We start from the raw sequence: 15,634 nt of genomic DNA, 5'->3' as shown, positions 1-15,634 counted from the left end.
AGTTCATGTTCATAGCATTCTTTTGTGATATTTGTGTAGCTCTGACAAGAGCTTTTGGTCTTGATACTGAAGAGAAAGGAGATGTCAGGTGATGGAGCATTTAGTGTTCCATGGTGGTGTCGCTCTCGTAGTCTTCAGAGGCGGCCTCGGTGTCGACAGCGACGTAATATCTGAGCTCAGCTATTTTCTCGGCCTTTTCACAAGCATACTCGTAGTATGCATTGCGAACGCCTTCCACACTGGCCATTCGGAGACGGAGGTTGTAACGGAATGAACGGTGGTTTTCTTGACGGGCCTTGTCATATCGATGCTGCAGTCCTTCAAGCTTGTCATTCAACAAGACAACCTGCTCACATGCTTTCTTGAAACGGCTCTCGGCCTCGTACAGTTCAGCGTAAAGGGCAAACTTTTCCATAATGTTGATAGTAGGTTGATTTCAGAAAACTGATGTCTAATCCAGGAGACAAGGCTGTTTTATACGCTTGTGATGACACGCCCATCTGCAAATCCGTGTCACAAGCTGCTTCAATTTGCATGTCGATTAAGTGTTTTGACAAGCAATGATAACTCATGCCAGCTGAGCTGTCAGAATTGCTGTATTTAAGAACAGTTGTGCGTGTTTAGACTGTACTGTGCGTAGTAGATCTTCTGAGTGGTACTGATTGAGTCGGTTTTTGTTTGTTCAAAGCTATTGTTGTGCTGATGGATAAGCAGACACTACGTTCTCAGTGTCTACCATCAATCTGGAAAGTGAGACAGTACAACGTAGAGCCATCTTCTGTTTTTACAAGAAACACACTTCCGTTCCTATGCGACAAGGAACATTGTTGTCCTTTCGGATTAATCTACATTGTAATTAAATCCAACAGTTTGGTCAAGGTACAAAGACTATACCTCGAAAACCCACTAATAGATGCATACCATTGGATACAGTCTGAAGAGAATAGGGCTTCTATTTTCAATTCGAACGGCTAATAATGCTAAGGAAAACGCGTCGGTGTTCTTTCTGCACAGCTACATTTCTACAAATAATTTCTTACAGACAGATGAACCCTCTAACAGCAAAACAAACATGACTTTCCCTATTTTCATAAGCTGCAAAGACCGAAGCCAGAGTTCAAAAGAAACCGCCCTCTCCGTCTGCGTAATATTACTGCCAGATCTATTCAATAGCGTTGACTTCTCCAAATACCTTTTCAGGCAGTAGTTGTGTCTTACTTGAAGAAGCATTACGCTTTGGCGCTCTTTGAAACTCTAAACGTCTATTCATAATTTTGAAACTCGTTGCAACTCTAGAGCATTGTCAGCTTTATTCGTGGTCAATATTACCGATTTAGTATTGGCGTGTCACTTATTTCTATAGGACGTGATGGAACGTGTGGTTTTAATTGGTTACTCAAATAAAGATATTTATGTGTGTACATGGATTGTTAGAAGTGAGTTACTTTGGGAATGAATAAACGTCCCCAATGAATATGAGTTACTTGTGTATTTGAAAAGATCTGTGTTTGTTTTGAAAGAATGCAGATGAGAATAGACTGTGTTGTCAGCTTGCAAAATGCTTCTGTGGGAAGGTGGTGAGAGCTGAGAGCTTTGATGTTGAACGGGACGTTTGGAAAGAAGCAGTTCATGTTCATAGCATTCTTTTGTGATATTTGTGTAGCTCTGACAAGAGCTTTTGGTCTTGATACTGAAGAGAAAGGAGATGTCAGGTGATGGAGCATTTAGTGTTCCATGGTGGTGTCGCTCTCGTAGTCTTCAGAGGCGGCCTCGGTGTCGACAGCGACGTAATATCTGAGCTCAGCTATTTTCTCGGCCTTTTCACAAGCATACTCGTAGTATGCATTGCGAACGCCTTCCACACTGGCCATTCGGAGACGGAGGTTGTAACGGAATGAACGGTGGTTTTCTTGACGGGCCTTGTCATATCGATGCTGCAGTCCTTCAAGCTTGTCATTCAACAAGACAACCTGCTCACATGCTTTCTTGAAACGGCTCTCGGCCTCGTACAGTTCAGCGTAAAGGGCAAACTTTTCCATAATGTTGATAGTAGGTTGATTTCAGAAAACTGATGTCTAATCCAGGAGACAAGGCTGTTTTATACGCTTGTGATGACACGCCCATCTGCAAATCCGTGTCACAAGCTGCTTCAATTTGCATGTCGATTAAGTGTTTTGACAAGCAATGATAACTCATGCCAGCTGAGCTGTCAGAATTGCTGTATTTAAGAACAGTTGTGCGTGTTTAGACTGTACTGTGCGTAGTAGATCTTCTGAGTGGTACTGATTGAGTCGGTTTTTGTTTGTTCAAAGCTATTGTTGTGCTGATGGATAAGCAGACACTACGTTCTCAGTGTCTACCATCAATCTGGAAAGTGAGACAGTACAACGTAGAGCCATCTTCTGTTTTTACAAGAAACACACTTCCGTTCCTATGCGACAAGGAACATTGTTGTCCTTTCGGATTAATCTACATTGTAATTAAATCCAACAGTTTGGTCAAGGTACAAAGACTATACCTCGAACACCCACTAATAGATGCATACCATTGGATACAGTCTGAAGAGAATAGGGCTTCTATTTTCAATTCGAACGGCTAATAATGCTAAGGAAAACGCGTCGGTGTTCTTTCTGCACAGCTACATTTCTACAAATAATTTCTTACAGACAGATGAACCCTCTAACAGCAAAACAAACATGACTTTCCCTATTTTCATAAGCTGCAAAGACCGAAGCCAGAGTTCAAAAGAAACCGCCCTCTCCGTCTGCGTAATATTACTGCCAGATCTATTCAATAGCGTTGACTTCTCCAAATACCTTTTCAGGCAGTAGTTGTGTCTTACTTGAAGAAGCATTACGCTTTGGCGCTCTTTGAAACTCTAAACGTCTATTCATAATTTTGAAACTCGTTGCAACTCTAGAGCATTGTCAGCTTTATTCGTGGTCAATATTACCGATTTAGTATTGGCGTGTCACTTATTTCTATAGGACGTGATGGAACGTGTGGTTTTAATTGGTTACTCAAATAAAGATATTTATGTGTGTACATGGATTGTTAGAAGTGAGTTACTTTGGGAATGAATAAACGTCCCCAATGAATATGAGTTACTTGTGTATTTGAAAAGATCTGTGTTTGTTTTGAAAGAATGCAGATGAGAATAGACTGTGTTGTCAGCTTGCAAAATGCTTCTGTGGGAAGGTGGTGAGAGCTGAGAGCTTTGATGTTGAACGGGACGTTTGGAATGAAGCAGTTCATGTTCATAGCATTCTTTTGTGATATTTGTGTAGCTCTGACAAGAGCTTTTGGTCTTGATACTGAAGAGAAAGGACATGTCAGGTGATGGAGCATTTAGTGTTCCATGGTGGTGTCGCTCTCGTAGTCTTCAGAGGCGGCCTCGGTGTCGACAGCGACGTAATATCTGAGCTCAGCTATTTTCTCGGCCTTTTCACAAGCATACTCGTAGTATGCATTGCGAACGCCTTCCACACTGGCCATTCGGAGACGGAGGTTGTAACGGAATGAACGGTGGTTTTCTTGACGGGCCTTGTCATATCGATGCTGCAGGCCTTCAAGCTTGTCATTCAACAAGACAACCTGCTCACATGCTTTCTTGAAACGGCTCTCGGCCTCGTACAGTTCAGCGTAAAGGGCAAACTTTTCCATAATGTTGATAGTAGGTTGATTTCAGAAAACTGATGTCTAATCCAGGAGACAAGGCTGTTTTATACGCTTGTGATGACACGCCCATCTGCAAATCCGTGTCACAAGCTGCTTCAATTTGCATGTCGATTAAGTGTTTTGACAAGCAATGATAACTCATGCCAGCTGAGCTGTCAGAATTGCTGTATTTAAGAACAGTTGTGCGTGTTTAGACTGTACTGTGCGTAGTAGATCTTCTGAGTGGTACTGATTGAGTCGGTTGTTGTTTGTTCAAAGCTATTGTTGTGCTGATGGATAAGCAGACACTACGTTCTCAGTGTCTACCATCAATCTGGAAAGTGAGACAGTACAACGTAGAGCCATCTTCTGTTTTTACAAGAAACACACTTCCGTTCCTATGCGACAAGGAACATTGTTGTCCTTTCGGATTAATCTACTTTGTAATTAAATCCAACAGTTTGGTCAAGGTACAAAGACTATACCTCGAAAACCCACTAATAGATGCATACCATTGGATACAGTCTGAAGAGAATAGGGCTTCTATTTTCAATTCGAACGGCTAATAATGCTAAGGAAAAGGCGTCGGTGTTCTTTCTGCACAGCTACATTTCTACAAATAATTTCTTACAGACAGATGAACCCTCTAACAGCAAAACAAACATGACTTTCCCTATTTTCATAAGCTGCAAAGACCGAAGCAAGGGTGTCCTCCCATTAGTTAGACGTCCCAATAGTTAGACAGCTTATAACAACACTTTAAACGGTTGAGTGCACACTAATCCTTATGCTTGTTACCTCAGACTTTAAAATGGAATAGTCCAGATAAGATCTGACAAACAAAGGAAAGCAGCTTTAAATAGATACTTTAATATTATACTTAACATTTAATGACACTTTACATTTGATAAATTTTATACAGTTTGTAACAACACTTTGTGACAGTTTTTGGTAATGTACACTTTACATTTAATAACTTTTACAGTTTATTTATCCCAGACGAAGCAAGTGTGCTATGTGACAGAGGTCTGTTGAATCGCTCTTGAACTTCTGTCTTCAGTTGTCGAAAAAGCCGGCCATAGGTTGTTGCTTGGCGATCTGGCAAAAGGGCGAACACTAGAGGGAAGGTGTTGGGACCAACTCTGGCATGAATGATGTATACTTGATCCCATAAACCTTGACATGCTGTGAAGGTACCATCCATGTAAAGGGTGTCAGCTTCCTGGCGTGCTTGTATCTGTTCTGCAGTGGAGAACGCCAGGATCTTGTCATCGTCGCCGTCGCTGAACAGTAGAAAGGGACGTCCATCTGTTGTCTCTGACCATTTGTCTTCAATGTCTACTGCTGACCGCGACCTGGGTAACGCTCGAATGTAACGCCTGAACAAGAGCAAAGGAACAGTTACACATACGGGATGATATTTACCTGTAAAGTGCACCTTTCACGCTCTGAAATGACGGCATCGCTGGCATGTTGGCTTCATCTACATGTACTTGAGTGACTTGCTCCTCGTACAATGCCTGCATCTGTGTGGTTTCTTCTCGCGGTCTTTTACGAAGATTGCAGACAAAGTTCACTCTGGTTTCATCTTCAGGCGGATGGTTATGTTCCGACTGATTGCAAAGAAAGTCACCGACAGTCGTACATTTCCCATTGCACGTCTTGACGACACATCTCCAATGTGTGCAGGTTTGCCTCTCGCGGTTTCTGTTGTAAATATATCCATCTAATATCAACTGCTCACTTCCGAGCCGAGAGGTGAGGTACTCTCTACTTACCTTTAACCAACCATATCGATACTGATAATGATACGTACCCCAAGATCATTTTTATTTGTTTGATGAGTAGATAATCTAAACTCGACTCCTTCAACTAATCATACAGTAAGACAATTAAGCTACTCCATAGTTTACATAGGAAATCTCATGCCTATTGAACCTGTGCTGAGAGTAAGGTAATTTAAGTTAATTAAACGAAATTATAACATATATTACTCCCTAAACTGTGAGTCCCCTATCCCTACCCAGTACTTTAATCTAATTAGGACCGATCCATTACACCTGTAGGTATATTCCCTCTTTGCCCGAATAAACATGTCTAACAATTGGGACGTCTAACTAATGGGACGTCTAACTATTGGGATATAACCGAAGCAAGAGTTCAAAAGAAACCGCCCTCTCCGTCTACGTAATATTACTGCCAGATCTATTCAATAGCGTCGACTTCTCCAAATGCCTTTTCAGGCAGTAGTTGTGTCTTACTTGAAGAAGCATTTCGCTTTGGCGCTCTTTGAAACTCTAAACGTCTATTCATAATTTTGAAACTCGTTGCAACTCTAGAGCATTGTCAGCTTTATTCGTGGTCAATATTACCGATTTAGTATTGGTGTGTCACTTATTTCTATAGGACGTGATGGAACGTGTGGTTTTAATTGGTTACTCAAATAAAGATATTTATGTGTGTACATGGATTGTTAGAAGTGAGTTACTTTGGGAATGAATAAACGTCCCCAATGAATATGAGTTACTTGTGTATTTGAAAAGATCTGTGTTTGTTTTGAAAGAATGCAGATGAGAATAGACTGTGTTGTCAGCTTGCAAAATGCTTCTGTGGGAAGGTGGTGAGAGCTGAGAGCTTTGATGTTGAACGGGACGTTTGGAATGAAGCAGTTCATGTTCATAGCATTCTTTTGTGATATTTGTGTAGCTCTGACAAGAGCTTTTGGTCTTGATACTGAAGAGAAAGGAGATGTCAGGTGATGGAGCATTTAGTGTTCCATGGTGGTGTCGCTCTCGTAGTCTTCAGATGCGGCCTCGGTGTCGACAGCGACGTAATATCTGAGCTCAGCTATTTTCTCGGCCTTTTCACAAGCATACTCGTAGTATGCATTGCGAACGCCTTCCACACTGGCCATTCGGAGACGGAGGTTGTAACGGAATGAACGGTGGTTTTCTTGACGGGCCTTGTCATATCGATGCTGCAGTCCTTCAAGCTTGTCATTCAACAAGACAACCTGCTCACATGCTTTCTTGAAACGGCTCTCGGCCTCGTACAGTTCAGCGTAAAGGGCAAACTTTTCCATAATGTTGATAGTAGGTCTATTTCAGAAAACTGATGTCTAATCCAGGGGACAAGGCTGTTTTATACGCTTGTGATGACACGCCCATCTGCAAATCCGTGTCACAAGCTGCTTCAATTTGCATGTCGATTAAGTGTTTTGACAAGCAATGATAACTCATGCCAGCTGAGCTGTCAGAATTGCTGTATTTAAGAACAGTTGTGCGTGCTTAGACTGTACTGTGCGTAGTAGATCTTCTGAGTGGTACTGATTGAGTCGGTTGTTGTTTGTTCAAAGCTATTGTTGTGCTGATGGATACGCAGACACTACGTTCTCAGTGTCTACCATCAATCTGGAAAGTGAGACAGTACAACGTAGAGCCATCTTCTGTTTTTACACGAAACACACTTCCGTTCCTATGCGACAAGGAACATTGTTGTCCTTTCGGATTAATCTACATTGTAATTAAATCCAACAGTTTGGTCAAGGTACAAAGACTATACCTCGAAAACCCACTAATAGATGCATACCATTGGATACAGTCTGAAGAGAATAGGGCTTCTATTTTCAATTCGAACGGCTAATAATGCTAAGGAAAAGGCGTCGGTGTTCTTTCTGCACAGCTACATTTCTACAAATAATTTCTTACAGACAGATGAACCCTCTAACAGCAAAACAAACATGACTTTCCCTATTTTCATAAGCTGCAAAGACCGAAGCCAGAGTTCAAAAGAAACCGCCCTCTCCGTCTACGTAATATTACTGCCAGATCTATTCAATAGCGTCGACTTCTCCAAATGCCTTTTCAGGCAGTAGTTGTGTCTTACTTGAAGAAGCATTACGCTTTGGCGCTCTTTGAAACTCTAAACGTCTATTCATAATTTTGAAACTCGTTGCAACTCTAGAGCATTGTCAGCTTTATTCGTGGTCAATATTACCGATTTAGTATTGGTGTGTCACTTATTTCTATAGGACGTGATGGAACGTGTGGTTTTAATTGGTTACTCAAATAAAGATATTTATGTGTGTACATGGATTGTTAGAAGTGAGTTACTTTGGGAATGAATAAACGTCCCCAATGAATATGAGTTACTTGTGTATTTGAAAAGATCTGTGTTTGTTTTGAAAGAATGCCGATGAGAATAGACTGTGTTGTCAGCTTGCAAAATGCTTCTGTGGGAAGGTGCTGAGAGCTTTGATGTTGAACGGGACGTTTGGAAGTCTCGTAGTCTTCAGAGGCGGCCTCGGTGTCGACAGCGACGTAATATCTGAGCTCAGCTATTTTCTCGGCCTTTTCACAAGCATACTCGTAGTATGCATTGCGAACGCCTTCCACACTGGCCATTCGGAGACGGAGGTTGTAACGGAATGAACGGTGGTTTTCTTGACGGGCCTTGTCATATCGATGCTGCAGTCCTTCAAGCTTGTCATTCAACAAGACAACCTGCTCACATGCTTTCTTGAAACGGCTCTCGGCCTCGTACAGTTCAGCGTAAAGGGCAAACTTTTCCATAATGTTGATAGTAGGTTGATTTCAGAAAACTGATGTCTAATCCAGGAGACAAGGCTGTTTTATACGCTTGTGATGACACGCCCATCTGCAAATCCGTGTCACAAGCTGCTTCAATTTGCATGTCGATTAAGTGTTTTGACAAGCAATGATAACTCATGCCAGCTGAGCTGTCAGAATTGCTGTATTTAAGAACAGTTGTGCGTGTTTAGACTGTACTGTGCGTAGTAGATCTTCTGAGTGGTACTGATTGAGTCGGTTTTTGTTTGTTCAAAGCTATTGTTGTGCTGATGGATAAGCAGACACTACGTTCTCAGTGTCTACCATCAATCTGGAAAGTGAGACAGTACAACGTAGAGCCATCTTCTGTTTTTACAAGAAACACACTTCCGTTCCTATGCGACAAGGAACATTGTTGTCCTTTCGGATTAATCTACATTGTAATTAAATCCAACAGTTTGGTCAAGGTACAAAGACTATACCTCGAGAACCCACTAATAGATGCATACCATTGGATACAGTCTGAAGAGAATAGGGCTTCTATTTTCAATTCGAACGACTAATAATGCTAAGGAAAACGCGTCGGTGTTCTTTCTGCACAGCTACATTTCTACAAATAATTTCTTACAGACAGATGAACCCTCTAACAGCAAAACAAACATGACTTTCCCTATTTTCATAAGCTGCAAAGACCGAAGCCAGAGTTCAAAAGAAACCGCCCTCTCCGTCTACGTAATATTACTGCCAGATCTATTCAATAGCGTCGACTTCTCCAAATGCCTTTTCAGGCAGTAGTTGTGTCTTACTTGAAGAAGCATTACGCTTTGGCGCTCTTTGAAACTCTAAACGTCTATTCATAATTTTGAAACTCGCTGCAACTTTAGTGCATTGTCAGCTTTATTCGTGGTCAATATTACCGATTTAGTATTGGTGTGTCACTTATTTCTATAGGACGTGATGGAACGTGTGGTTTTAATTGGTTACTCAAATAAAGATATTTATGTGTGTACATGAATTGTTAGAAGTGAGTTACTTTGGGAATGAATAAACGTCCCCAATGAATATGAGTTACTTGTGTATTTGAAAAGATCTGTGTTTGTTTTGAAAGAATGCAGATGAGAATAGACTGTGTTGTCAGCTTGCAAAATGCTTCTGTGGGAAGGTGGTGAGAGCTGAGAGCTTTGATGTTGAACGGGACGTTTGGAAAGAAGCAGTTCATGTTCATAGCATTCTTTTGTGATATTTGTGTAGCTCTGACAAGAGCTTTTGGTCTTGATACTGAAGAGAAAGGAGATGTCAGGTGATGGAGCATTTAGTGTTCCATGGTGGTGTCGCTCTCGTAGTCTTCAGAGGCGGCCTCGGTGTCGACAGCGACGTAATATCTGAGCTCAGCTATTTTCTCGGCCTTTTCACAAGCATACTCGTAGTATGCATTGCGAACGCCTTCCACACTGGCCATTCGGAGTCGGAGGTTGTAACGGAATGAACGGTGGTTTTCTTGACGGGCCTTGTCATATCGATGCTGCAGTCCTTCAAGCTTGTCATTCAACAAGACAACCTGCTCACATGCTTTCTTGAAACGGCTTTCGGCCTCGTACAGTTCAGCGTAAAGGGCAAACTTTTCCATAATGTTGATAGTAGGTTGATTTCAGAAAACTGATGTCTAATCCAGGAGACAAGGCTGTTTTATACGCTTGTGATGACACGCCCATCTGCAAATCCGTGTCACAAGCTGCTTCAATTTGCATGTCGATTAAGTGTTTTGACAAGCAATGATAACTCATGCCAGCTGAGCTGTCAGAATTGCTGTATTTAAGAACAGTTGTGCGTGTTTAGACTGTACTGTGCGTAGTAGATCTTCTGAGTGGTACTGATTGAGTCGGTTTTTGTTTGTTCAAAGCTATTGTTGTGCTGATGGATAAGCAGACACTACGTTCTCAGTGTCTACCATCAATCTGGAAAGTGAGACAGTACAACGTAGAGCCATCTTCTGTTTTTACAAGAAACACACTTCCGTTCCTATGCGACAAGGAACATTGTTGTCCTTTCGGATTAATCTACATTGTAGTTAAATCCAACAGTTTGGTCAAGGTACAAAGACTATACCTCGAGAACCCACTAATAGATGCATACCATTGGATACAGTCTGAAGAGAATAGGGCTTCTATTTTCAATTCGAACGGCTAATAATGCTAAGGAAAACGCGTCGGTGTTCTTTCTGCACAGCTACATTTCTACAAATAATTTCTTACAGACAGATGAACCCTCTAACAGCAAAACAAACATGACTTTCCCTATTTTCATAAGCTGCAAAGACCGAAGCCAGAGTTCAAAAGAAACCGCCCTCTCCGTCTACGTAATATTACTGCCAGATCTATTCAATAGCGTTGACTTCTCCAAATGCCTTTTCAGGCAGTAGTTGTGTCTTACTTGAAGAAGCATTACGCTTTGGCGCTCTTTGAAACTCTAAACGTCTATTCATAATTTTGAAACTCGTTGCAACTCTAGAGCATTGTCAGCTTTATTCGTGGTCAATATTACCGATTTAGTATTGGTGTGTCACTTATTTCTATAGGACGTGATGGAACGTGTGGTTTTAATTGGTTACTCAAATAAAGATATTTATGTGTGTACATGGATTGTTAGAAGTGAGTTACTTTGGGAATGAATAAACGTCCCCAATGAATATGAGTTACTTGTGTATTTGAAAAGATCTGTGTTTGTTTTGAAAGAATGCAGATGAGAATAGACTGTGTTGTCAGCTTGCAAAATGCTTCTGTGGGAAGGTGGTGAGAGCTGAGAGCTTTGATGTTGAACGGGACGTTTGGAAAGAAGCAGTTCATGTTCATAGCATTCTTTTGTGATATTTGTGTAGCTCTGACAAGAGCTTTTGGTCTTGATACTGAAGAGAAAGGAGATGTCAGGTGATGGAGCATTTAGTGTTCCATGGTGGTGTCGCTCTCGTAGTCTTCAGAGGCGGCCTCGGTGTCGACAGCGACGTAATATCTGAGCTCAGCTATTTTCTCGGCCTTTTCACAAGCATACTCGTAGTATGCATTGCGAACGCCTTCCACACTGGCCATTCGGAGACGGAGGTTGTAACGGAATGAACGGTGGTTTTCTTGACGGGCCTTGTCATATCGATGCTGCAGTCCTTCAAGCTTGTCATTCAACAAGACAACCTGCTCACATGCTTTCTTGAAACGGCTCTCGGCCTCGTACAGTTCAGCGTAAAGGGCAAACTTTTCCATAATGTTGATAGTAGGTTGATTTCAGAAAACTGATGTCTAATCCAGGAGACAAGGCTGTTTTATACGCTTGTGATGACACGCCCATCTGCAAATCCGTGTCACAAGCTGCTTCAATTTGCATGTCGATTAAGTGTTTTGACAAGCAATGATAACTCATGCCAGCTGAGCTGTCAGAATTGCTGTATTTAAGAACAGTTGTGCGTGTTTAGACTGTACTGTGCGTAGTAGATCTTCTGAGTGGTACTGATTGAGTCGGTTTTTGTTTGTTCAAAGCTATTGTTGTGCTGATGGATAAGCAGACACTACGTTCTCAGTGTCTACCATCAATCTGGAAAGTGAGACAGTACAACGTAGAGCCATCTTCTGTTTTTACAAGAAACACACTTCCGTTCCTATGCGACAAGGAACATTGTTGTCCTTTCGGATTAATCTACATTGTAATTAAATCCAACAGTTTGGTCAAGGTACAAAGACTATACCTCGAAAACCCACTAATAGATGCATACCATTGGATACAGTCTGAAGAGAATAGGGCTTCTATTTTCAATTCGAACGGCTAATAATGCTAAGGAAAAGGCGTCGGTGTTCTTTCTGCACAGCTACATTTCTACAAATAATTTCTTACAGACAGATGAACCCTCTAACAGCAAAACAAACATGACTTTCCCTATTTTCATAAGCTGCAAAGACCGAAGCCAGAGTTCAAAAGAAACCGCCCTCTCCGTCTGCGTAATATTACTGCCAGATCTATTCAATAGCGTCGACTTCTCCAAATACCTTTTCAGGCAGTAGTTGTGTCTTACTTGAAGAAGCATTACGCTTTGGCGCTCTTTGAAACTCTAAACGTCTATTCATAATTTTGAAACTCGTTGCAACTCTAGAGCATTGTCAGCTTTATTCGTGGTCAATATTACCGATTTAGTATTGGCGTGTCACTTATTTCTATAGGACGTGATGGAACGTGTGGTTTTAATTGGTTACTCAAATAAAGATATTTATGTGTGTACATGGATTGTTAGAAGTGAGTTACTTTGGGAATGAATAAACGTCCCCAATGAATATGAGTTACTTGTGTATTTGAAAAGATCTGTGTTTGTTTTGAAAGAATGCAGATGAGAATAGACTGTGTTGTCAGCTTGCAAAATGCTTCTGTGGGAAGGTGGTGAGAGCTGAGAGCTTTGATGTTGAACGGGACGTTTGGAATGAAGCAGTTCATGTTCATAGCATTCTTTTGTGATATTTGTGTAGCTCTGACAAGAGCTTTTGGTCTTGATACTGAAGAGAAAGGACATGTCAGGTGATGGAGCATTTAGTGTTCCATGGTGGTGTCGCTCTCGTAGTCTTCAGAGGCGGCCTCGGTGTCGACAGCGACGTAATATCTGAGCTCAGCTATTTTCTCGGCCTTTTCACAAGCATACTCGTAGTATGCATTGCGAACGCCTTCCACACTGGCCATTCGGAGACGGAGGTTGTAACGGAATGAACGGTGGTTTTCTTGACGGGCCTTGTCATATCGATGCTGCAGGCCTTCAAGCTTGTCATTCAACAAGACAACCTGCTCACATGCTTTCTTGAAACGGCTCTCGGCCTCGTACAGTTCAGCGTAAAGGGCAAACTTTTCCATAATGTTGATAGTAGGTTGATTTCAGAAAACTGATGTCTAATCCAGGAGACAAGGCTGTTTTATACGCTTGTGATGACACGCCCATCTGCAAATCCGTGTCACAAGCTGCTTCAATTTGCATGTCGATTAAGTGTTTTGACAAGCAATGATAACTCATGCCAGCTGAGCTGTCAGAATTGCTGTATTTAAGAACAGTTGTGCGTGTTTAGACTGTACTGTGCGTAGTAGATCTTCTGAGTGGTACTGATTGAGTCGGTTGTTGTTTGTTCAAAGCTATTGTTGTGCTGATGGATAAGCAGACACTACGTTCTCAGTGTCTACCATCAATCTGGAAAGTGAGACAGTACAACGTAGAGCCATCTTCTGTTTTTACAAGAAACACAATTCCGTTCCTATGCGACAAGGAACATTGTTGTCCTTTCGGATTAATCTACTTTGTAATTAAATCCAACAGTTTGGTCAAGGTACAAAGACTATACCTCGAAAACCCACTAATAGATGCATACCATTGGATACAGTCTGAAGAGAATAGGGCTTCTATTTTCAATTCGAACGGCTAATAATGCTAAGGAAAACGCGTCGGTGTTCTTTCTGCACAGCTACATTTCTACAAATAATTTCTTACAGACAGATGAACCCTCTAACAGCAAAACAAACATGACTTTCCCTATTTTCATAAGCTGCAAAGACCGAAGCAAGGGTGTCCTCCCATTAGTTAGACGTCCCAATAGTTAGACAGCTTATAACAACACTTTAAACGGTTGAGTGCACACTAATCCTTATGCTTGTTACCTCAGACTTTAAAATGGAATAGTCCAGATAAGATCTGACAAACAAAGGAAAGCAGCTTTAAATAGATACTTTAATATTATACTTAACATTTAATGACACTTTACATTTGATAAATTTTATACAGTTTGTAACAACACTTTGTGACAGTTTTTGGTAATGTACACTTTACATTTAATAACTTTTACAGTTTATTTATCCCAGACGAAGCAAGTGTGCTATGTGACAGAGGTCTGTTGAATCGCTCTTGAACTTCTGTCTTCAGTTGTCGAAAAAGCCGGCCATAGGTTGTTGCTTGGCGATCTGGCAAAAGGGCGAACACTAGAGGGAAGGTGTTGGGACCAACTCTGGCATGAATGATGTATACTTGATCCCATAAACCTTGACATGCTGTGAAGGTACCATCCATGTAAAGGGTGTCAGCTTCCTGGCGTGCTTGTATCTGTTCTGCAGTGGAGAACGCCAGGATCTTGTCATCGTCGCCGTCGCTGAACAGTAGAAAGGGACGTCCATCTGTTGTCTCTGACCATTTGTCTTCAATGTCTACTGCTGACCGCGACCTGGGTAACGCTCGAATGTAACGCCTGAACAAGAGCAAAGGAACAGTTACACATACGGGATGATATTTACCTGTAAAGTGCACCTTTCACGCTCTGAAATGACGGCATCGCTGGCATGTTGGCTTCATCTACATGTACTTGAGTGACTTGCTCCTCGTACAATGCCTGCATCTGTGTGGTTTCTTCTCGCGGTCTTTTACGAAGATTGCAGACAAAGTTCACTCTGGTTTCATCTTCAGGCGGATGGTTATGTTCCGACTGATTGCAAAGAAAGTCACCGACAGTCGTACATTTCCCATTGCACGTCTTGACGACACATCTCCAATGTGTGCAGGTTTGCCTCTCGCGGTTTCTGTTGTAAATATATCCATCTAATATCAACTGCTCACTTCCGAGCCGAGAGGTGAGGTACTCTCTACTTACCTTTAACCAACCATATCGATACTGATAATGATACGTACCCCAAGATCATTTTTATTTGTTTGATGAGTAGATAATCTAAACTCGACTCCTTCAACTAATCATACAGTAAGACAATTAAGCTACTCCATAGTTTACATAGGAAATCTCATGCCTATTGAACCTGTGCTGAGAGTAAGGTAATTTAAGTTAATTAAACGAAATTATAACATATATTACTCCCTAAACTGTGAGTCCCCTATCCCTACCCAGTACTTTAATCTAATTAGGACCGATCCATTACACCTGTAGGTATATTCCCTCTTTGCCCGAATAAACATGTCTAACAATTGGGACGTCTAACTAATGGGACGTCTAACTATTGGGATATAACCGAAGCAAGAGTTCAAAAGAAACCGCCCTCTCCGTCTACGTAATATTACTGCCAGATCTATTCAATAGCGTCGACTTCTCCAAATGCCTTTTCAGGCAGTAGTTGTGTCTTACTTGAAGAAGCATTTCGCTTTGGCGCTCTTTGAAACTCTAAACGTCTATTCATAATTTTGAAACTCGTTGCAACTCTAGAGCATTGTCAGCTTTATTCGTGGTCAATATTACCGATTTAGTATTGGTGTGTCACTTATTTCTATAGGACGTGATGGAACGTGTGGTTTTAATTGGTTACTCAAATAAAGATATTTATGTGTGTACATGGATTGTTAGAAGTGAGTTACTTTGGGAATGAATAAACGTCCCCAATGAATATGAGTTACTTGTGTATTTGAA

General features: G+C 41.4%; 2 protein-coding genes across 2 annotated transcripts; both read right to left on the bottom strand.

The window, feature by feature from the left end:
* Positions 1-4,616: 4,616 nt before the first annotated feature.
* Positions 4,617-5,196, bottom strand: LOC125381477. Its single transcript, XM_048398041.1, has 2 exons — positions 5,083-5,196; positions 4,617-5,036 (listed from the first exon to the last, which is right to left on the bottom strand). Exons 1-2 carry the CDS (start codon positions 5,181-5,183, stop codon positions 4,637-4,639), a joined length of 501 nt encoding a protein of 166 aa, XP_048253998.1. The 5' UTR covers positions 5,184-5,196; the 3' UTR covers positions 4,617-4,636.
* An 8,857-nt stretch (positions 5,197-14,053) lies between these two features.
* Positions 14,054-14,634, bottom strand: LOC125381476. Its single transcript, XM_048398039.1, has 2 exons — positions 14,520-14,634; positions 14,054-14,473 (listed from the first exon to the last, which is right to left on the bottom strand). The coding sequence occupies exons 1-2, from the start codon at positions 14,618-14,620 to the stop codon at positions 14,074-14,076; spliced, it is 501 nt and encodes a 166-aa protein (XP_048253996.1). The 5' UTR covers positions 14,621-14,634; the 3' UTR covers positions 14,054-14,073.
* Positions 14,635-15,634: the final 1,000 nt, after the last annotated feature.

This window comes from Haliotis rufescens, unplaced genomic scaffold, assembly GCF_023055435.1.
Source record: "Haliotis rufescens isolate VD_foot unplaced genomic scaffold, xgHalRufe1.0.p SCAF_18, whole genome shotgun sequence".
In the NCBI taxonomy this organism is placed as follows: Eukaryota; Metazoa; Mollusca; class Gastropoda; order Lepetellida; family Haliotidae; genus Haliotis; species Haliotis rufescens.
Note: the sequence above shows the minus strand (reverse complement) of the source record. Positions and strands in the feature narration are given on the sequence as shown.